The following is a 24931-nucleotide window of genomic DNA, read 5'->3' as shown; positions in this document are numbered from 1 at the left end:
GAAAAATGGCACTGGACATTGGCAGGGAAACCTCTGGACTGTAGGTCAACGCAGAATGACTAGTTTTAATTCTAGTAATTGTCCAACAGAGTTAATGAGCCTATAAATCTGCCCATTGTTGCATGGATCCATGTAAATGCGTGATACACTTTATGATACAGTGGGGTTCAAAAAGTCTGACAGCCCACAAGCCTGGGATGCACATTTTTATTTAACTCTAGAAATAAATAAAAAGTTTCTGAATTTTGAAAATGTAAAAATAAACATATGGATGAATAATATAACAATAAAAAACAAGAACATCTAATTCTAATAAAATAGAAAAATATTTAAATAAAAAATTGTAATCAGGAAATATATAAATAATTAAATTAAAAATTAATCTAGTATCAAGTTTCAGAATTTTAAAACTTAAATGCATTAATAATATACCAAAAAATATAAAAAAAATATTATAGTAGAATGTATATAATATAATATATTGAATGGCATAAAAAAGCAAACAAACAACAAAAATACAATTTTACACTATTTTTAGGTTAAATAAAAAATATTTTCACTTATATCATAGTCTTCAAAGCCCTAAAATATTACATTACAATTCACATCACTCATAAATCCACATTAAGATACCTAAATTGGCAATTGACCATTAGAGGTATGCTGGCACAGGTGTAGTGCTGGGTACCAGGAACTGAAAAAATGTGTAAACATCAGAATGGATATAACAGATCAAAGAGCGTAAAAAGAACATCCAACAAAATATTTGTCATCCTGAAGCATCACTAAATGATAAATGACACTAATTAGAGATGAATGATGGTCCAAAATGGTCTCAGTTGACAGGAATATCCATGCTAGCTTGCCATGCTGATGCAGGCCAGTGCCATTCTGTGTTGATTAGATACAGGTCTGTTTGACAAGATGAGATTGGCACGGGCGCACTGAGCAGTTCAGTTCCCATAAACAGGCTATGATACACGTGGACATAAGATAGTGGTGGATTATGGAGGAACAAGGGACTTCGGCACATTGAGAATATCACGATGAGACGTTTTTCAGCAGAGTCCATCTGAATTTATCGCCCATGGTTTCATATAACAGAGATAGGGTTCGAGATGCATGCTGTACCAAAATACCAGAAGGGAACGATAATAATAATAATAATAATAAAAAGCTCTCTGGAAAGAGAGAAAAGATGAGAGACACCCTGCTTTAAATCCAAGGTGTTCAACTTGCCAGGCTTTAATTCCGATCGTGATTCTGTAATTTTGTGCGATACTAAGGCACAGAGCTTTCTATACAGGAGCGGATTAGCAGCGAGCTGATGTCAGCGCAAGAAGAGAACAGCAGTATCAAACGCTGACCTGTTTTCAACTGATAAGCCGCACACACTTTGTGCTAACCGACTCGTTTAATTTGAGGCTGCGACATTCAGAATTAATTAATAATCTTATACTTGAGCGCCAGACTCAACTGTGTACTGCATATATGCAAAAACTAGTTTGAAAGATTTCTGAGACTATGCTGATTTTTACGGTGCTACTTACATAAGCAGGCCAACCAGCACTCCAATTTTCACAATGAATGCGAGCAGCACGTTTAATAAGGCATATAAAGCATCTCTCTAGTTTTCACCCACACCTATGTATGTTCTTCCTATATGTAATTGGCTGAATGGTGGTGGAACAGGATGAAATGTTCTCATGTTAAGTGGCAGGCATGAAATATGCAGAGCTTAGCGTGGGCACGTGCTGCGCACCGTCCAAGTTGGTTTTATACAGCGATGCTATAAGCAAATTGACAAGACTTCCTCTGCCATGCGGTTCAGAAACACATACAAATAATGATATATGTGATTGAATAAAATGTCACATCAGGGTTTTAGAAAAGAAAACCATCTTTTGTGTTTCCAGAGTTCATATTGCAGGTATGCTTGAATTTCAAGGTTATACACACTAAAAAAAAAAGTGCAGTAAGGGAAACAACGCAAAACCAAACAAATTGATTTTTCAAGTTTTATTTAAATGCATACTTGTGTGTGTGTTTTTTTTTTTGTTGTTGTTGTAGAAAATACTTTGGCACAAGAAAAGCATTGAGGATGTATGAAGCAAAGCACACAGAAAGGTCAAGAGCACTTCCTAAAACATTATAGTTCTCTGTAATTCATGCACAGAGCTTCTATGCACATTTTATGGTATAGAAAACACAAAAATCTTTTTATCTACAATACTGACCACATAGAATTCATAACATTCAAGAACATTTGACACATTTTATTTGCTTATATTATTTTAAGACACTTAAAAAATATGTCATAGCCCTACACTAAACTGCTTGCTATATTTTTGGCAGAAATGACAAATGCACATTTTATTTGTTGTATTTTGTTTTTGTTTTAACCAAAAGTGTCTTATCCGGCAAACAACATTTTTCTACAACATATCTGGAAGCCTCATATGAGAAGCCATTTTAGAGAGGTTATCCCTTCCCTGAAATCCTATGATGAAGATATGATATGAAGCCCCAGTGGTTTCCAATAAAAGCCACTGGCCGCTAGTCAGCACGGATAACCGCTCCGGGAACTCTGATGTCTGAGAAGATCTGACCCGTTTCTGTAGATGTGTGGCTCTTGTGGCCTTTCCAGTTCCATTTAGTGATACGGTATCTGTTCCACACAGGGACTTCGCTGCTGTTACCACCAACATAAACAGTGCTCACGTTTCTAGATCTACTGTCGTATCAATCGTATCGTATCGTATCGTATCATGTAATTTCAATTATGACACCGTATTAATGCAATGACCAGCCTGTGGTGTACCAATTAACACAACAACAGATAGCTTCAACGGACCCCTATTGTCACCTATGAGCAATGTTTACATGCTTGAAATGTTTTATTTCCAAAGCCACACCGTCTAATTGTGCTGCAAATTATCCGTCGTCTTTATATCCTGTTCTTCTCCTCGCCTTTAAACGCTGTGGTATTCTTTCAGGTTTTTCACGTACCAAGTTTCAGCATAATATAATGCGGCGGGTCTCTATTGATAAGCTTCAAGATGGAATCATTCAAGTGAAGTGAAGCTGTATCAATGCATCCCAACTAGATTAATTTGCTCATACACAAGCTCTTCGATGAAATCCAGGATATAATTCTGAGATATTCCCCATGGGTGACTACTCATATCTTTGTCTTCGTAAACCCCAATATTGTTGAAAAATGGTTCTTGGAGATTTCAGATCGTACCCATTAAAAAACATACATATCTAACAGTAATATATGGCCGATGGGTCTTTTAAAGGTTATTGGCTTCAACGCTAGTTCGTTTCTGATATTAGCACTTGTTCTCTCGTCCTGTCTCTAACTGTAATTGTCTCAAGCAGGAGGTAGTTGATATTTAATGTGCCTGTCAAATACCTCTCGATAAAATCCGGCTGACCTTTAAGCAGAAGTCAAGCGTTAAACAAGGAAGAGTCAACGGGAACCATCACAGGAGTCATGCTTCCTGCACATGGGTGAATGTTTGATGATGGTGTAAGATGATCAGGCAAAAAAAGCAGATCACTACCACAATCAGGCACAACCATTAAGCTCTACTGGCCCATACATACATACACGCAAACTGGATAAAAGCATCCTAAAAAGTCAGATTTACTCATGCTTCCAAAAAGAAAAAAAAGAAAAACTTTGGTCAATTTGTGTTATGTACTTGTCTGTACAATGCATGTCAGAGATTAAAACAAGACTAAGGTTCACTACAGAGCTAACTAATGACATATGTATCATAAAAGTTCGGGCAAAACGTCATGCAAAAACCTTTCGAGTTTGCATTCTTTTTGAAACAGGCAAAATGGTTTGACTATAAAATTAGCAGAATATCACAGTCACAGGCTTTAAAAGGAGAGCGACGATAGCCATTATGCATGTCATATGCGATTCATGCACCTTTAGTGCAAATGGCTGAATCTGAACACCGAAGCTGCCCGAAACACACATATCTGAGGACAGTTAAAAAGAGAGCTATGCAATACACACCACATTCCGGAAAGCTGTAGAGTACAAATAGTATAAAGACAGCCTTTAGATCTGAACGTTCCTCCAGCATGGATACACTCAATGGGATGTTGTGAAAGTCGCAGCGACCTTCAGGCTAATCTAGGAATATCAAAGTTTCGCATGCATATGTATATCGATGGTTTAGTTTCAGTGCATGGCTGTTTATATACATACACGCGCCCGTTTTACGGAGTGTATGATACATAAACGAAGAGGTGTGATGAAGAGGGGGTTAGATGGAGGGTTGGGTTAGTTTTAGAGGGTCGCCCTTAACTCTGGGCTTCCATGGCAGGGTATTCAGGGTTTATGAAGGAAAAGCCCTCAAACTCGTCTTGGTCGAGATTCATGATGACCTCCTGGTCTGGAGGGGTGAGAACCGGTGGATGGCGGGTGAAAAAGCGGTCAAAGTTCTCTGCATCCCGGCCACACTGCAGGAGGGAGAGAAGAACAAGAGAGGCATGTAATGGATGGGGGGATGATGAACATGGTCATAAAGACAAAAGCAGAACGTAAAAAAGAGAACAAATAAAAGTATGGGAATGGATGTGAATGTAAGGGCTGTGACAGGTGCTGTAGATTACTGAACAGCAGTACTGAATACATGAATGAATATCCTGTGGAATAGACCAGCATACTGTAGGCCCCTACACTTTACACTCTTAAAAATAAAGGTTCCAAAAGGGGATTTTCAAAGGGATTCCATAGAAGAACCATTTTCCCCAAAGAACTTTTTAGTGGACAGATCTTAAAATAATATTTTTTTTTTTGTAAATGACTAACTTTTTCAACTAAAATTTACATTTTGTGCAATGGAAAGCTTCCATGGATGTTAAAGGTAATTCATGGAATCATAAATGCCAAAAAAGAATCTTTATTTATAATAGTATACCCAAAAAAATAGAAGTCTGTCATGATGATGTAATTCCAAAGCTATATATAAAAAAAAAAAAAAAAAAAAAAAAAAACAATAAAACAATAAAACAAAAGCACCATAAAATAATCATACACGTGATCCATACAACTTCAGTGACGTTAAAGCCATATGAACGCAATTGCATATGAACCCATTATTCACTGAAAATCTTGACTTCATTGAAAATACTTTGAGAAGCAATGATGTCTGATTCATATATAAATAATCATTTCAGTCAGATATTTTATTTATTTTTGAAGAAAATAGAGGACAGTAGAAAACTGACAGGCTCACTGACTCAAATATCTGTTTGCAGTGGTTACCAGCTCACTGGAGTGGAAGATTATCAGTGATGACTTCAGTCTGTTCATCAAGCCATCATACTGCATCCGAAGCCATATGTAATATAGTGCATGGGTCGTATATTATTTATGGTGCTTTTGCATTTTTAATTTTTTCCCAAAGCTTCAAGATTCAGTCACCTTTCACTGCAATAGCATTGAAAATAGCAAACAGAACATTATTCAAAATTCTTATGCATTCCACAAAAAAGAAAAAAATATGAAATGATAACAGAATTAAACCTTTTAGGTAAACTGATCTGGTCTAGATCTGGTCTGGATCTAATGAAGCACAATGACCAGCATTTTTTTCACTGGTCCACACATAATTCGAATTGGAAAAAGCCTAAAGCTGGTCTTTCCATCATGGCATTGGGTGTTAACTTGGAAAATACGAATTCATGGAGACGTGTGTGAGACCTTAACACTCATACTGATGCAGAAATATGTTCCAGATGTCAATGGCATGTTAGGGTGTCTTTCATGATGCTTTTTAAAACAACAACAACAGCAGCAGCATTAATGCCACCACAAACAAATACGCTTCATTTCAAATGTCAGCTTTTGAAATTCCAATGTTCCAGTGACATTTAAATAGCTCACGCATCATAATGGTAAGAAACTGGTTAGCCCACGCAAGTGAATCTGTAAATGAGACTGAAACCCTTTGCACCGTTCACACATGCGGACACCTTTACATGGAGAGCATTGTTCAGTGGCAGTTCAGTAAGATATCAAAACTCACCTTTTGCAGCCCGTCATGTAATATTCATGAACAGGACTCAAGCAAAGTCAAAACATCTGAATATTCCAAACCTGGCCAGTTCTCTACCTCTGGCCCATGTTGAGATATCTCTGCCTCCTCACCTCTGGCAAACAATGCTGTCGGAGCAGCCACAGTGAAAGAGGAAAAATCTGGCAAGTGGTGAAAAATTAGAGCCGAGACAGCTCACAATATGATGCATATTACAATCCATGTGTCACAGTTCAACACATGCATTATTTAATAACAACATATTGTGAATGCATATTTTGTGATATAGTGTAATACTATGCAGTCATTAGCGAAAAATCAACACCAGTATTGTAGATCAGATATTATGTGCATGGATCAAACATATTATATACAGACCCACTGCACAGGACAAAATCACAAGCTTATGCAATAGACAATTATGCACAATGGATTAATTCCACAGGTGGTGCATGAACTAATGTGAATAAATTATAATTAATCCAATGTGCTCACTTCTCACCTCAGTGTGAGACATAGACTACCGTTCAGAAGATAAGATTTTAATAATGCTTTTGAAAGAAGTCTCTTATGCTTATCAAGGCCGCAATTATTTGAACAAAAAACTGTTATATTATTACAATTTAAAATAACTGTTTTCAATTATATTTTACAGTTTATCTTGTTGGTGTGATGATAAAGCAGAATTTTCAGCACCTTTGCTCCAGTTTTCAGTGTCACACGATCCTTCAGAAATCATTCTAATATGCTGAGATTTGTCATGTCTTACTATTGACATTTGCGCTGCTAATTACTTATATTCTTATTTATATACATCACACACATTTACATACATATTTAAAAATAAGATTGCAAAAAAAAAGTTAAATGATTGCTTATCTCATCCTTAAATACAGCCTGTACCTGAATTCTAGGTAAACAGAAGCATTAGTAAGTCCAAACCCTTCAAATAGACCCTCCTTACGCCACTGGGCAGCCCAACAAAAGCTTGAGCCTTTAAAAGCCCCATACAGCATGAAATGACCTCATTTTCTTGACTGTACCATTAGCCCAGAATCCTTAGCTGTACCTGGCAGCAAACACAATAGCTTTAGATCTGGCTCTGCATTTTCAGCAAGAGGCATCTGACTAGCATGTGAACGATTTACAACCAATGCATCTTAAAAAAGACAAGAGACGCAATCAAAGTTCAAACTTTCTTGGCAAGTTCACTCGCTACCTCTAAATACTAAACAGCCACGCACACACACACACACACACACACACACATGCAGAGAGTGACAGACAGTGAGAGCACTGAGGCATAACGTCTGTGTGTGGGAACCATTAAATCACTCCACGCAGCATCTGTGTACCTCTGTACCACCTGACCCCTATCATCCCGCCTCAGATGCATTAGTATTTCCAAACGTGATCAGGGGAGGATCTGCCCACTTGCCGCCATATATGTGCCCTATGCCATCTAGGCAAGTGAACCCACTGAGAACCCGTCTCTCGTCAGCCCCTGAAAATTGAGGGAAAAGCTTTTTGGTGTACTCTTAAAATCACCTGTCCACAGTCATTATCATCAGGGGGCCACATTTACTGTTAACAGTCCTTGCTATTAAAGACACACATTTGACAAGCGGCTTGACTGAAGACTGCTGTTAAACACTGCCCATTTAAAACTCTCTCTCTCTCTCACAAGTGTCCATCGCTCAGTGACGCAGACCTTTTCTCTCTGACACACACTCTGCTTTTATTTGTGAGAAAAAGTGTTTTCCCTCAGCTCGCTCATATCTCTGAGTGACTGTGGATGTGGATGAAGAGAGAGGGAATGAAAGCGAGAATAATATTCTTTAAAGCAAAAGCTTTGGAGCATCACGCCCACATAGAACACTGTTGTCATTTCTGACTACGACATGCTCTCCAACCTTCACTCTGAGCAAAGCCTGTTCCAAATGGAGTCTTCTTCTCTAGAGCAACCAGACATCACATATGCATGCACACACATGTTTTATTTTTATTTTAAATTAATGCTAGTTTACATTCACCAAGGTTGCGGTAATATTGTAAAAAATTATTACAATTCTAAATAACTGTTTTCAGATTTAATATAGTGAACGTGTAATTTATTCTTGTGATTCAAAGCTGAATTTTCAGCAGTTATTACTCCAGTCTTTAGTGTCATATGATCCTTCAGATATTATTCTAATATGCAGAGCCGATGCTCGGGAAGCATTTGTTATTATAATCAATGTTAACAACAGTTTTGCTGCTTAATGTTTTCGTGTAAACGATGATACATTTTTTTCAGGATTGTTTGATGAATTGAAAAACATAAATAAAATATATAAATATAAACCGAATCAAAATTATAATTAAGCTAATTTTAGAATTATGAATGATATTTAAATTGACAGAAAAATTATATTTTTAAAAGTTATGTCCATCTAATTGTATCTAAAACAAATTCCTTACAATTAGATTCTATTTGTTAAAAGCTTTGAAATGTATTTAAAGCTAGCAATACAAATTGGGTTAGGAATATTCTTCCAAAAATAACCATATCGATCACTGAAGATTATAAATAACCACTGATGTCTTACCTCACATACTGGCATAATGACCTGGTCCTTGTTGTTTTGTTTTTTTTTGGAGCACAACTGCATTTCCTCTCGTTCACTTTTACTTTCACTGTACAGAAAAGAACAGAACTATCTTCTCACTCCATGAAACCGCTTTTTTACTGTTTTTTCTTCTTTCTGCATTTTTACTGGTGATCATCAAAATCAACACCAGTATTTACTAGCATGGAAGCCTTCTGGTATAACCTGACTTTTCATGATGAATCTGTCACTCTCCTCACCTGGCTTTGATCCCTTTTCACCTCCACCCATCACTCCTCTGTTCCAGCATGAGCGGAGCATGATGGACAGTGTGTGTAAATGAAAGGGTGAGGTTAAGATGACTGTGTCCAATCTTCCCTGACATACAGAACGTGCCGGGTGACATACAGGAAGTGAGAGTGAGCGGTGCTGGCAGCAAAGAGACTGTCAGCATTCAGAGAGCCGGCCTCCCATGGCTAGCACACGCGAGCCACCGCTGGCGGTCTCGTACCGCACAGGCAACAACAGTCCATCTGCTGCAGATAGAGCCAGAGGCGTTCCACCTAGAGCTGGCGTGCATCCCAAGCAACAAATCAACTTCACTTCTCACCTGCCACCAGATAATTCACCAGCACCAGCAGAGAAATGAAGAGCTCCGTATGGCAGCCCTCCCGTCGTTCTGCTCCAAACCCGAGCTGTATAGTCACTCTGATGTTTCGAGGCCTGCGTCCCTCTTCGCATCCCCTGGGTCCGATTCCCTAATCCACCACATCGCAGTGATCCCTTGTCAGACAGTGCTGTCATGCTTAATTTCAGAGCCGCAGGCTGTGATGTGTAGAGGTACATGCCATCCAAATCCTATGTCAGACTACCGTGTTTCCCAGCAAAGTGAGATCTGGGCAAGGAGGAATGGGGCAGATTCTAGGGAACTGTCCTCAATGACCAGCCTCTGCCTTCAGCTCTTTAATTACAGGTTCTGGATCTTCAACGCACATAATAGCTTTGAAAACCATACCTAGTTAGCTTCCCTACTTACATAGGCTGCCTCCTTCGAAGGTTACACAAATATTGTATTTTCTGTGTAATTCTTTTTAATTTATTTTTTATTATAAGTTTATTTGGATGCTTCTGTTTTATATATTATGTCTGCCATAATTCGCTGATTTAAACGTATTATTATTATTGATTTTTAAATTTTCCACCTGATTTCACCCCAAAATTAATCATTAATATTTCACACTGTATATTAGTTTGTTTGGATGCCATGGTCATTGAAAATGTTATTGTTAATTTTATTGAAAATATTTGGCACAAAATTAGGGCTGCTCAATAATGGCAAAAATCATAATCATGGTTATTTTGGTCTATATTGTAATCATGATTATTTAACACGATTATGAGGGAGCCATATGACCAAAACTTTATACAAGTGATTTATTTAAAATATAGTGATAAATATCAAATATCTGTTTCCTGTAAATAAGGTTGCTACGACATCTACATTGCAGAGGCCAGCGGAATTTCAAACAAACTAAAAAAGTCCTCAAAATTATTGAAAATAATTAAACTGTCAGAAATAAAATCAAATACAACAAAATAAAAAGATACAAATGAAACAAACTGTGCTTTAATGTTTTTTTTATGCAAGAATCAAGCAGTATGATTATTTCATTTATTCACTATACTATTTAAAGTCTCATTTCAGTTTTAGTTTGGCTCTGATGTGTATTTATTGCAGTTTATATGAAAAGGTTCATGTAGCGTTGTACAACCTCCTACAGAAATGAATAATCAAATGTAAAATAAAAAATAGCCCGCTGTCACTTCAAGAGCCGCATGGAGGCTACAGTATATCTCTTCGTAAGGAGCAGCACAAGTTCTCTTTCACGCTTTTAAAAACATGAATAAATATACTTTGATAAATCAAGCAGGTCCCCAAATGTCACGTTACATGATTTTATTGATTTGCATGGGAAAGTGTGATTTTATGCAAAAAATGAAATCGCAGAGCTGCAAAAGGGGGCGGAATGGGGCACAATAATCATTTTATATTGATTATTGTATTTTCATAATCATTGGAGGCCAAAATTGAAATCAAATCATTTTTTCGATTAATTGCACAGCCCTAGACAAAACAGAGTTTTTAATATTGGCTTTATTGGATACTGTTATGGTGAGAAATCACACCAAATGATTCTGTTGAATAAAGTACTTTATTGAATCAAACTGAATCGCAAACTATTTTTGACATTCCTGCAAAACAGTTGGGCTGTTAGATCAAGGATTTATCAGTAATATTTTTAGTGGGGCACAGCAATATTTTACTGGGGCTCATAAAAAGGTGTCATAGCATAAAAACAACGACATGTATTGGGCAGAAATTTCAGTGTATCCATAACATAAAATTTGTAATTATTATATACATTAAAGGTAAGCGAGAACATATTACAGCAATTCTGGCCTCCCTTCACTGGCTCCCTGTTCATTTTATAATGGATTTTAAGTTTAGTTTTACTATTTAATTCTCTAAATGGACTGGCACCAAGATATCTTTATGATTTAATACAGTTGCGTAATCCATCAAGAGCACTCTGAGCATTTACTTTTGGTAGAAGAGTAGGGGGAACCGTGCCTTTGCAGTGGCAGCTCCAAATATCTGGAATAATCTGCTCCTCCATGTTAGGCAGGTCCAAACACTTTCTGCTTTTAAATCTAGTCTTTGGCATTTATCACAATATGATAGATGATTGTTTTGGTCTTGTGTTTTTCTTTTATTGATTATGCTTGTGTAGCACTTTGGTAAAACACGTTGTTTTTTAATCATGCTGGTTGCAGAGCATTCTGGTATTGCTTTTGACTTTGGACCGTGCTTATGACACCTTAAAATGCTGCTCACAAATGCCTCTTACTAAGTTTTGGAATAGAGCTAATGTCGTCTGCATAACGTGAGTCTCATTCAGATCATAATTGCCTGAGTTTGTATATCAGAGTTATTTGAATGTCCATCAAGCATGTGGCCATCGTCACGAAGAGGGTCTAAAAATCATCCGTCTTTCTGCTCAGCTAATGACACCAGCACACAAACATCCATCTGCTGCTACACAGGCAGCCAACACCGCATGAACACTCCTAATCACACACACCTGAACAGTGAGCTAATGTACCTCACTGCTGTTTCACAGCATAAGTAAGCCTGAAAACTGGGAACAGACTTACAGAATTTCAGGAACTGACACACTTGCTCACCAATGATCCTATGCAGTGAATGGGTGCCATCAGAATGAGATTCCAAACAACTGTGAAAAACATCACAATAATCTCCAAGTAAGTCTAGTCCATCATATCTTGTGAAGTGTAAATCTGTGTGTTTTCGCTTGTAAATAGTGCTTGATCTGTGCATATTTCTCTCCTGATTCAGATGACATGATGTTTTCACTGGAGAAAGCATTATTATGGAGAAATATTTTTGCTGGAAGCAATGGTCTGAAAATGTCTCGATTGACTTCTTTATTACACTTGATCTTCACAAGATGCTAGCTGATGGACTGGAGAGGTGTAGTCCAAACAAGTTTTTATGAGCTCTCTGAACTCTCATTCTGACGGCACCCATTCACTGCAGAGGATCCATAGGTGATCAAGTGAAGTAATGCTAAATTTCTCCAAATCTGTTCCAAAGAGGAAACAAACTTATCTACATCTTGGATGGCCTGAGAGAAAATAATAAAAACATTTGGGTGAACTATTCCTTTAAATTATTGTAGAAAATATTGTAAAATATTGTTTTTTTACTGAATTACAATATATGGTAGCATTGTGTTACAACTGATTAAGAGACAAGCAAGAACCATGTTTCATGTCAAAAACATTTTCTCAACCATTGGAAACCTGTTTGAAAACATAGTTTTTACTATTCTGTTTAGTGACACTAGTGGTGCAGTAATTTTGCCTCTGCCACTTCAACTACAAGTAAAAAAAAATCTTAAAAGGAAAAAAGTAAATCTTAATATTTTATGGTGAACATGAAGTAAACAGCAGCAATGAACTCGGTTTTCTAAAATCAACTAGACAATCTGTTCTCAATAAATGCACCCAGACCTCAACACCAGGGAGGCGCTGCAGGAAGAAGATCATGTTTAACAGGCCAGTCTAAGTCCGAGCGGGAGGTCAGGAGGGTCAGTGTGGAGGGAAGCAGTATGCAGCACAGTACTGCCTGGACACTGCCTGCTCCATCTGACAGTGCTCTCTCTCTCTCTCTCTCTCTCTCTCACACACACACACACAAAGAGACGCAAGAGAAGCTGTACTCATTAAGGTTCTGACTGAGGCTGACAAACAACACATCTCAGCTCGGCCGGAGCCCTGGCGCACACACTTCTGACACGTCTAAGATGCTACTGTGCCTCTTGCTGTGGTGTGTAGAGATACACCAAGCTGACCTTGCTTCAGCAGCTTAAGACCAAGAAGCTGTGCTTGACTACAGCCGACTACAAACTAACACATGTGTTCTGTACCCGTGTGAGAGGATTTATAGCTGTCTATATCAGCAGCTATCAATTGTATATATATATATTTGTCATTCAAAAGGAGAAACCGAAACAAGGATATACAAGATATACGCAGATATACTTAACGTAAACAAAGATGCGCTTGCTTACCATTTTGAATATCAGTTATGTTGATAACTTCATTTTAAGTGGCTCATGTTTTTATGAAAATATTTGCACACTCACTCTCGCCGACAGACTTCTGCAAAACTGCTGCCAACGTGAGGAACACACCAAAAACTAGCACACTCGTCGACAGGCTTTAAGAAGGACATAAAGATACTTCATTATACCTACTGTTCTCCACAGCCCTGAAAGTTTGGCTTGTCTTCTGTAACACAGTACAGCAGAATTTGACTACTTTGACACTGTCTTCAAAAACTATGTCCAGTCGGCCAGCTTGAGCTTGAGCTGTTACAGGTCGCTTAATGTGATTTACACAAGAAAGTCATTATCCTGGATCAACATCCTTTGCTGGTCCTGAGACAACATTCCTATTAACCAATCACAGCCCTCTTGCTTTAAGATTGGGTTTCTAGACTGCAGGGTTGGGTGGAATTCAGAATTTAAGAAAAAATTATTTTGAATGACATGAAGGATTTACTGTTGCAATTCAATGAAACAATAGTGTGTTGAATTTCACTTATTCCTATACAATAAATAATACACATTTGGTGACAAAACCTAAATGATTACATAATTAATGAGCAACAATGCTAACTGAAATTTTTGTTTTTACTTTTACTTTTTCTAATGTCTACCAACTTTATTTAAATAACTAAACAGATCTTAATGTTGCCATTAAAAACAAACAAAAATAAATAAGCCCACCACTACTTACCTCAAATTACCAATCTTTTAACTATATAACATATTTATATAATATTGTAGAAACGGTAGTGTTCTAGAAAAGATGCTCTTTCGCCATAAAAATAAAAGTGAATTAAGTTAAAGTTTATTTAATATAATGATTAACATATAAACATATATGTAAGTGTTTACAGTTGACATTTCAAGTACCTGTCCATAATTTAATATTTCTAGAAATATCCTGTATGTTGTATGAACATGATAATGAGCAATTCATACTAAGAAATGTATAACAAATTACACCAATAGCAGTTGTATTTTTGGAATTGAATTCCATTTCAATTCTACTTCCTGAAATTCAAATTATAATTCAGTTTAAATAGATGGAATCAAGTGAGGTTGAGGTTGGATTAGAAATAGTGGTGAGGGTTAGTGTTAAGGTAAATGAAGAATTCATATAGGATTAAGAATAACAGAAGGGTTATGTTTGTTGACAGGAATGTTTTTCCAGAAGCAACAAAGTATGTCAATGCAATGGTGTCTTTTTTTGATAAATCATGTCATGCATTATGTGTTACGTATCGGGCTGAAAAAAAAAAATAGAAAGACAATGAAACTCAAATTTAGACTCAAGTCTGAAATAACCACCAGGGTTTACAGCAACACGCAAGGAGTGAATGCAAGTTAGAGAGAGAGAATATGTGTGTGTGATAGAGGTGAGGTGGCTGGCTTGACTTACGGCTTTTGGTTTAAATGGTGGCTGAACTTCCTTGTTCTCCAGCTTCTCCCAATCCATGTAACGGAAAAAGCCGTGTTCCCTGATGTCTCGCTCACCCTCGGGACCGCAGCCCAGACGCTTGCCTGGGTGTTTGGTCATCAACTGAAACAGAGAGGACAACACAACGGTGAGAGGACCACTGGTATTTAGTATGGCTGTCAATCGATAAAAAATTCTAAATAAATGCATAATACACAGAATAATGAATCAAGTTAATCACAATTAATAGCATATCATCTATATTTTCGGACAACAGACTTGCCTTACATTACAGGATGAGCAATATTAGTTTCCACGTTGTTACAGAATTTATGTAAAACATTTTCATTTACATATTGTAAATAATATACAAGTGTACACTACATTAATGTGTCACACTAAGAACCCAAATATTAAGTTCAAAATACAGCCAGGGTGCCTGCTTGCCATACTTCAGTAGTGTTTGCTCAATCATTTTCTTTTATGGGTCAAAAATGCATTAACATTCCTGGAGGGGGTAAAACTAAATCCACAGAAAAATGAGAATGTCATTACATTTATTTTTTTTTTAAGGTCAAATAATTTTTACTTTGCCGTTTCAGCACAACTTCCTCCGCACACCCCTTTCTCTCTCTTTTTCCCCTTCACCAACAGCTGTTTTATTCCCCAGCAGAACATGCTATGTTGAATATAACAAAATCGTTTGGCTATTTTATTCCAGTGAGTGACTTTAGCGTGTGTAGGAGAGATTAGGCGAGGGGAAAAGCTCAACAACTTGCCGCTTTTTCTTCAGCGCCTCAGTGCGCATGAAAAATTGATGGCAGCAGAGAAAGTCTTCCAGGCTTTTGTAAGGCATAGGTGGAGGTGGTGGTGGAGGAGGGGGGAGATGAAGGTCTCCGCTGACTCTGAGCCTTAACCCTCACTGGATCAGGAAAGGACTGGTCTGCCCTGGCAAACCCTGACCCTCCATGCCTTCTGGCACCTGATGGCGCTTTGCAAAGAGCTGTGTGCTCCACTGCCCTCTGAAGCTTTGTCATCATTGTCATCATTAATGTGTACAGCACAGGCCATCTATCTATCCACCTACCCATTCATTCATCCATCCATTCATCATATCTAATTATCTATGTTCCTTCCATCTGTCTGTTTATCCGTCCATCCATCCATCCATCCATCAATTTCAGCATGTTTCTGTTTCTGTACAGCTGACTGCTCATATTTCACAGCTGTCCTGCTCTGAACGTCAGCGCTTCAGTGTAATCTGACAGCATGATTCAGGAGAGGCTCTAGAGGCCGAACGGAGCCAAAAACACAAGTGACCTGCAGCATCGGAGTCAAGTCAATTGCTTTATCTCTCCCTCCTGACCCTCTTCAGCTCACTACACACAAGTGTGGCAGGAGTGCTCTTCAGAGAATTCAGCACTGATGCTCTTAAACTTTAACTCGGAGTTAGTGGCGGTGGCTTGGTTGGCTACATGAAAGACAGACAGCCATAGACACCTATGGGAATTCATGCCTCATCACTGTCCTGTCAAACAAACCTAAGATGATTCATGACCGCAGGGCGAATCTTAAAATAAATGTTTATTGAACTTCCATGGCTATTCTATACTTTCATGGTTATTGGATAAGAATTCATATTGGATAATCATTATAGCATGATTGCAGTGATTTTGTTAGCATGTGAATCATATATATATATATATATATATATATATATATATATATATATATATATATATATATATATAGTATAAGTAAGTAATATAAAAATGACTTTTTACTCTGAAGACTTTTTAGAGTAAACCATTCGGGTGCTCATACTTGTTGCAATAACCAATCAAACATCCTTGTTGCTAGGTAACGCATAATGATGCGTGTATAAAACTCCAGTCGGTGTCATTAAATGCACACCAATAAAATATTATAAATCTACAAAATCTGCAAACAACTATCCCAAAAAATATGATTTTACTTATTATTTTTTTTAGATGGAAAAACTGGAAGTTTTTTTTTTTATTGCATTATTGGACGCAAGGTGCATTCTCCTCACTTGAGAATGTGAATGATGTAAATGGCAGATTCCAGCAGTGTCTTCTACTTAATGAGGCAAACTCAATAAACAGCACAAATAAAAAGACAAAAGATCTGTCTCCTCTTTTAAATTAGCTACGTGCACCATGTTCTACACTCAGATGGCTTGACAGATGGTTTGAGATACCATTGCACTGTTAGTGTATGGTTACAGGCTCTTACACAATAAAGCATATGCAAAGCGAAAGAGGAAAGGAGCCGGAGAAAGAAAGTGAGCGAGAGTCTGTGTGCGAGCTCTAGATTGGCCTTAGTCATGGGGTATCAGTCTGTATCAGGCGTGCGTCCCAAGCCTCTCTCGGTGGTGTGCTGGGCTGTGTTCCATATCAAAGAACCACAGCATCCCACTTTAATCCTCCCATATCAGAGCTGTACACTCCATCAACACTGATAATACTCTTCAATTAGCACTCAGAGCACCGCAGTAGCACATATCTGCTGTTACTGCTGCTGCACGAGCGCTTCCTGCAGTACGCCATCCTCTGCCTCTGTCAGCTTCATTAAACGAGTCCTTAAACGCATCCAGCAGCTTTCAGCTTCTTTAGCATCCTCAGATGCTGTGTTTCAAAATGCAGTGAGCTTTTTATCTGTACTTGCCAAAATGTGCAGTGATGGTCCCATAGCATAATTATGGTCTGAACCTTTATGCACTAACAGACACTTTTATCTTTGCATTGCATTCAAACATATTTTATCAGTGAATTACCTGGGAATTGAACTCAAGGGATTGGTGTTACTATGCCATTCTCTACTGTCTCAAGTAGAGGAACACTTTTTTTTCTTAATTTGGGATTAGGAATTTGTTTTTAGTTTATTTTAAAGAAATGTATACTTTTGTTTATCAAGAATTAAATTAGGATTACATTGATCAAAAGTTACAGAGCACATATAATATTGTCAATATTATGATATAATGTTACAAACGATTTCAAATAAATGCTGTTCTTTTGAACTTTCATCAAAGAATCCTGACAAAATTGTCAGAAATGTTTCCACAAAATATAAAAAAAATTGAAATTAAATTGAATTGAAAAAAATAACTGTTTTCTACACTGATAACGATAATAAATGTTTCTTAAGCATCAAATCAGCATATCAGAATGATTTCTGAAGGATCATGTGACACTGAAGACTGGAGTAATGGCTGCCGAAAATTCAAAAGAATAAATTATATTTTAAAATACATTACAATAGAAAGTGGTTCTTATGAATTGTAACAATATTACTGTTTTTATGGTAATTTTGATCCAATGAATACTTAATGAGTATCAAGACATTCTTTAAAAAAAAATAAAACATTCTTACCGAACCCACATTTTATAGTGTATACAATGGTAATAAATGTTCACGGAATTAATTTGCCATTTAAGACTGTCATGGTATTACCATGGTACCTTGGTAAGCTATTTCTTAGCAGGAGAATGTCCAAATGAAATATCAAACGCTAAATGCTATCAAACGATAGCAACCTTTTGACTCTCCTTGCTACGGTCTTCAAGATATGAGCCATTACTTTTGTGTATGTCACTCAGAAAAAAACATCAACTTTAGTGAGGCAAAAATGCCCTCAGGGCTTAAAGGGTTAATACACTCACTGTGCTGTTCTCTGCAATCTGTCGATGCAAGCGTCACAAATGAATATTCCCTCAGCTGATGTTCTGAGCATAAAAGCCTACATCCCCTAAAACTAAAACCCCAGGCTCTACAGAAGCGAAGGGGAGGATTTCTTCTGCTTTTTTATGGCAGAATAAGGCATCAACATTTTGATTACGACAGGTTCAATTTATCCATCTGTCCTCTGAAAGTCACAAGGCCAGACTAAATTAATCATTCAATTACTGTGCTGGAAGAACGATTGATCCGCTTGGTTAAGGGAAATACCTCATTTATATTGCATGGCTCCATTGTCGCTTTCCCGGCAGGGCGGGTGGCAGCGCCCCTCGCCTAAAGCCGTGCTTGTCCAAACTTACAGGATTTTCCAATCGGTCTTAAATGCCAAGAATTCATTTAGTATTCCTGCTCTATTTTAGGAGATTGTTGAGGAAAGAGGCCTCCAGGATCTGACACACTTCCTGAACTGCAGAATTAAGCTATCAGAGAAGTTTTGCAAGCATCTTATGAGACTGAACTCGTCAAGACAATGAGCTCTGCAGACAAACTGAGGAGAAGACAGAGGCAGGATAAGTCAAGCAGAAGGGACGAGGGTCTATATCTATTTTGTAAAATAGCCCAAAACGAAAGAATGGAGAAAAGAGAGGCAGGAGGAGGGAACAGAGGGAGGAGGGGAAGGGGGCTTTTGTGTATCATGCTTTACCCAGCAGCATGCTGCATTTTCATGAAGCCAGTCAAAGAGGGTTAGCATTCAGATTCTAAACACAGAGGGTTGATTTATTATTTAATGTTCACATTAGCATGAATGTATTAGTGTGCAGGTCCCTCTGGATACACCTGCTCTCACATCTCTCTATATTCCAGAACTGGTTGTCCTCCCAATACCAAAGATTTCCATTGTCCTAACTTTAACAAAATGGGTCACCAGGCAGCATGCTAGCTAGAAGAGCATCAAAGTCCAGCGAAAACTGACTTGTCACATTTCAACCCAAAATCAAATGGGAAAAAGTCAAATTAAATTATGCTTTCTGTACAATTTCTATGGGTTGAGACTTTATTTGCATGCCAAATCTAGCAGCTTTATTGTACATATATATTACTGTAGTCGTCCTCTGTAATACTGGTAATTACACATATATTACACATATATCTACGTAATGCTTTAGCACAATTTTACGCAGCACAACAAATACTCCCATGATGTATAAACAATGTACTGTATATTTGAAATAATGTATATTTTTTTCATTATGTGAACTTGGGCAATAAAACACTTAAAAATGCAATTATTTGTTTTGTTTTTTTTGCATCATGGTAATGAAAACAGGGAAACTGACAATAACGCCACAATGCAAAAGAAAATCTTTAACTTTAAAATGATGTGATCACAAAAGCCTGTTTCTTTTCATTTTAAGATATTATTTTCATTATAAAGTACAGATTCAAATTAGTAATAATTATTATTCTACGCCTCCCATGATATGCTCTCACGCTCCACACACAATCCGCTTGCATCCATTCATGTGCTGGGTTGAGATGAAGAGGTGATCCCGTCTGGTAGTGTGATTTATATAGTGTTCTTTCTAATCATATATGGGGTCATATAATCACCCAGCAGACCCAGACACTTTTACTCTGAGTACTGGCAACATGTCAGGAGCGCCGGAATGCACTAAAAAGTGCAGGTACTCTAAAGGCTAAGTAACGGCCCACTGCAAGCACAGAGTATGGGTGTGTGTATTGTAGGAGCTAGACTTGTATGATAAAGTGTGACAAATAGTAGTGGTTTCCCAATTTTCAGGGGAATATTTACACCCCTACCCCTTGACACTCAAGGGACAAGGCGAAGGTGTAGGTGAAGGGGTATAAAATAGAATTGGGATTGGGCCTAAGAATGTACCCATGCACAAGCCTGGCTTTCATTCTTCTACAAAGCTTTTTTCTCCTGTTCTCAGCAGCCATATGCTCCACTCTGGCACAGCAGTGACAAGTAGAAGAACAGAAACATGCAAAGAATAAGCAAATAAAAGACAGCTCCCTTTCAAGCCCTTTTTTAGGGAATACATTATACTATTGACTAAGATGCCCCAGTCATTCTGCGGCTTTTGTCTTGTTTTGCTAGGGCAAAAAAAAAAACCATATACAAACAAACAAACTCTAAAAAAAACATTCATCCATTCAAAACCAGCCTAGCCATGCTCCAGTAAAAGCTGGCAACTAACAGTGCTGAGCTCCTGGGTCCTGCACACAGCCAGGAGTCATTGGCATTCCAACTAAGTGCTGTCTAAGGCTGTGTGTTTGTGTGTTTTTATCTACAGGAGAGAAGATCTCTCAAATAAAGAATAAGATCATGTGTACGCGCTGCTTATCTTCCCAGCACTCGAGTCTGAAGCAGCACTGGCCTCGTTATAACAAAAGACGGAGTGAATGGAAGATAGACATGGAGAGAGCCTTTTTAAAAGAGCCTTTACGTGATTATTGATAGGATAGGTCAGAGGCTGTGGTATTTTTTCAAAGCTGCTGAGAGCAAACTGCAATGACCACTGCTGCTTTTTTTTTACTTTTTACTTTTTTCATTGAAAGCCACTTACAGTAGCTCAGGACAAGTAATGATTTGTTAGCATGACCCTGTTGGTAGGTGTTATAAATACACCATTTTGCTGCATCTTTCTCTCCTTAAAAGGTGGCATGTTTTCTGATAAAATAAAACTAATGCCAGTCCCAATGGTAATGATTTTTTATGTTTTTGAAAGAAGTCTGTTTTAAATCATTGGAAACAATGATGCATTTATTTGCTCAAAATACAATAAATATGCTACTGAAATGCTATAACAATGTTACAACAATTTAAAATAAATATTTTCTATGTTGAAATATTTGAAAATATAATTGGTTCCTGGTATGGCAAAGCTGAATTTTCCGTCTTCAGTGTCACATGATCTTTCAGAAATCACTATAATATGTTGATTTGCTGTTCAAGAGTTTTTTTTACTCTCAAAACACAGTCTTATATAAGCATTTTTAATCTTAAAAAGATACTTTAAAGTCTTTAAAGTGTTCATAGATTTTTTTCTTTTGTTTTTTAGCCTACATTTGGCCAAAATCTAGAAAAGATGATGCTGTCTTGGATGTGACTAAGCGCGGGGGGTTAAGATAAGCTACCAGATTTTTTTTGTTTTCTTTTTGAGTAAAAAAACCGTTGTACTTTATTATTATTATTAGCCTATTATAACCAAAGAAAATTGTAAAAAAAAAAAAAAAAAAAAAAAAAAAAACATTATTAACTGGTATTTCTTCTTCTCAAACAGTTTTGAAACTGTAATAATGCAGAGGAACACAGGAACAGAAATGCTGAAAAATCGATTCTCCAAAAAAAAAGTGATTTCAAGCCCTGAACATTATTGAATGATAATCATCATCATCATCATAACCAAATTGTGTTTGACATGTTCTTGCAGTGTGAGACAGGATGGACATTGTTTGAGGAATGTGATGTATACTGGTTGCTCACCCCTTTGCAGATAGCCACAGCTTCCTTGGACATGGATTTAGGATAGGACACATGGTGCTCCATGATGGACTGAAACAGCTCATCCTCATCCTCACCATCAAATGGGGGCTTTGGAAAGAGATAAAGAGAGAAGAGGCCGAGAACATGAGAGGACGATGCTGTTTGGTCGACAACATTAACATGGATTATATCTCATTTGCTTGCAATTTTCCTATTTGTATCCCTTTAACAGGACATTTGAAAGTCATCAACATGAAACTGCCTTTTGTTTAAGTCTTGTTTGTTTAGCGGAGACTAGAAAAGAGAATTACAACTTCCTTTTGTCATGATAGCTCAGCAGTAGCAGTCCCCACTGGAAACAATTCAGACTTTTTTTTTTTTCTCCAGCGTTCAATGCTTGAGTTGTTTCAGAATGATTCATAAATAATTGACTGAGCCCGATAGGCATGAAATACTTGCCGTTCGTCTCGGGAGATTTGCAGAACGTAATTAATAAAAACTGACCTTGAGATAGCAAGAGGTGATTTACTGCAAGCAGCAGAGAGGAAATGAAACGGAGCGAATGAGAGAAGGCACAAACCCCTGACTTGGGCCTTCTTGATCTGGGTTATAATAATTCTTACCTGCCCAGCCAGCATCTCATAGAGCAGAACTCCAAAAGCCCACCAGTCCACTGACTTCCCATAAGGCTGGTAAGCGATGATCTGAAACAGACACATTCATGGGTGAGACTCCAAGGAAAACTGTAAATATTAATATCAATCCCAACGTGCACTCTGTCAAAAGTTCCAGAAATGTTTATAGTGTTTTCAAAATGAGTTACAAGGTGTTTTATGTACTGTACAGACACAATACGAAACAAGCAGTTTGAAGACTTGATGAACTCAAATTCCTTCACTCTTACAGTATGTTGTGTCTTGGATTAGGAGTGTGTTGTTGATATGAATCCATCTTGGAGCAGTACCATCTGGTGTTCGGAGAGATGAGCGTGAGGTATCTAATTAATGTAACTCTCTACTGCATGAGTAGACACTGCCTCTGGGTAACAAACCCATTTTCTCCAATACTAGCTCATGATGTATATGAGCTAGCAATACAATGGTTAATACTGAATGGATGACTTTTAATAAAACAATATTTATGTTATGTAAGGTTAGATGAACTTAAATCAGTCAATGTGGATATGTGTGAGACCGTGTGCAGGGACAGTAGTGAAAGTCCTGGTAGATGTGCAAACATCCACTAATCTCCTGTCTCATCCAACACTTGAGCACTCAGAACCCTTTTGGAGCACTCACCTCAGGGGCGATGTAGTCAGGGGTCCCACAGAAGGTCTTGGTGGTGATTCCTTCAACCATGTTCTCCTTGCACATGCCAAAGTCAGCAATTTTGATATGACCCTCCACGTCCAACATGACGTTATCCAACTTTAGATCTCTGATGTACAAAGATTTGAGAGGAGTCAGTGGAGAACACGAACAAGCAAGAACAAGGAACAACTGTGAGAAGAGAGGCTTTCATGGCCAATGATGTGCGAGTATGTATTAAAAAAGAAAAATAAATGAATAAAAATGTTTTCAATCTGAAAAGCTATTTAATCATCTTTCTCAAGTTGTGAAACTAGTCCAGCAATGCAGACCAAATAGCCAAAAAGAAAAGTGTTTAAATCATTGAAATATTCACTTGCTCTTTTTATTTCGCCAGCAGAATCATCCCAAGAACACCTCATTATACTGGCAAACCCTAGCAGCTTCATAAAGAGAAGCACAGATTGATGAAGGAGAAAAAAGTGCTATGTAAAGAATGAGTGTTCTCTGTTTGTATGGTGGAAAAATGTGGTGGAGGATTACAGGCCACCATCCAGGTGCTCACTCGCTACACTGGTACAATTGAAAAAATAAAAAATGCTATTATGTAATGCAAGGAAACACAAGACAATACAATACACTTTACTTTTTTGTAAAGTTGCATGTCATGTTTAATTAATCACACCACAAGATGTCTAATGTTTTTTGTGCACTAAAAAATTCTGGAAAGACTTATTGTATTGTCAATGTTTCAACTGGCTGAATGATCGTCTCTCAGTTAAACAACAGTACAATAAATTGAACGGACAGTACTTCCATCCCTCAAGGCCTTTTTTTTTTAGATTGCATCAAACTGAATACAGCATCGACTAAGTTCAATTGCTCTGTGTAAGCAAGTGTGTTTTGGTGTGTGTTGCTCTGGAAGCAAATTGTCTAATATCACAGCACCTCTAAAGACCCTTGTGGTGGCCATATTGAGCAGTCAATTGTTATCATGAAGACTCTTCTCACTTGTGTGATTGAAATGTTAGTTGCTGTCTGTGCTTCACTCACCTGTATATAATACCTTTCAAATGCAGGAAGAACAAGCCTATGGCAATTTCTGCAGCATAGAACCTAAACACACACACACACATTCGAATCAATATGAACATCTGAGCACAGGAAATGAATCCATTTAGTTGGTTTTCTTGGACAATCTTCATGGCCAGAAGTCTGGGCCAGGTGGTCATTACCAAAAAATAAACTGTCTTATCAGCGTGTCGACTGTCCAGTCAGTCCTGACTGTCCACTGATTGTTGCAGACATCTGTCTAACAAATAATATAACAGTCTGATAGAGGTGTGTTTTCTGCTGAGAGCCTGGAAACTGGAGCAAAGAGAGATAAAGCAAACCAGATATCTGTTATTAATACAAGCATGCAGTAATCTTTTATTTATCAGGTGGCGTGTTTGTCTGTTCTATATTTTAGAGTAACATTTGAAGAGAATTAGCATTCGTGTTGAATGACTAATGCAGCTGGGGGTGGAGCAGGAAACCGAGTCAGATTATATCAAAAGAGAACTTCTGTTTCCAGGCCACAGCAGCTACCAGCCTCTGGATATCACCATTCAGAGAGAGAGAAAGATAGAGGTGATTTCACTCAAC

At 37.6% G+C, this 24931-nt stretch overlaps 1 protein-coding gene across 2 annotated transcripts in view; it reads right to left on the bottom strand.

Moving 5' to 3' along the window:
* Positions 1–24931, bottom strand: part of LOC127950904 (protein kinase C beta type) — a 113913-nt gene that overhangs the window by 5561 nt on the left and 83421 nt on the right. Inside the window, exons 12-17 of one of the 2 annotated variants that reach the window (XM_052548306.1) lie at positions 24338–24400; positions 23276–23414; positions 22601–22681; positions 21978–22085; positions 14747–14887; positions 2005–4485 (exon numbers count right to left, since the gene is read on the bottom strand). In XM_052548306.1, coding sequence (XP_052404266.1) covers positions 4327–4485; positions 14747–14887; positions 21978–22085; positions 22601–22681; positions 23276–23414; positions 24338–24400 — 691 coding nt within the window. In that variant the 3' untranslated portion in view covers positions 2005–4326. Of the gene's footprint in view, positions 1–2004; positions 4486–14746; positions 14888–21977; positions 22086–22600; positions 22682–23275; positions 23415–24337; positions 24401–24931 lie in introns of those variants that run through there. The other variant, XM_052548317.1, reaches the window with a different exon arrangement.

This window comes from Carassius gibelio, chromosome A3 (assembly GCF_023724105.1).
Source record: "Carassius gibelio isolate Cgi1373 ecotype wild population from Czech Republic chromosome A3, carGib1.2-hapl.c, whole genome shotgun sequence".
In the NCBI taxonomy this organism is placed as follows: Eukaryota; Metazoa; Chordata; class Actinopteri; order Cypriniformes; family Cyprinidae; genus Carassius; species Carassius gibelio.
This window is presented reverse-complemented; position numbering and strand designations above follow the sequence as displayed.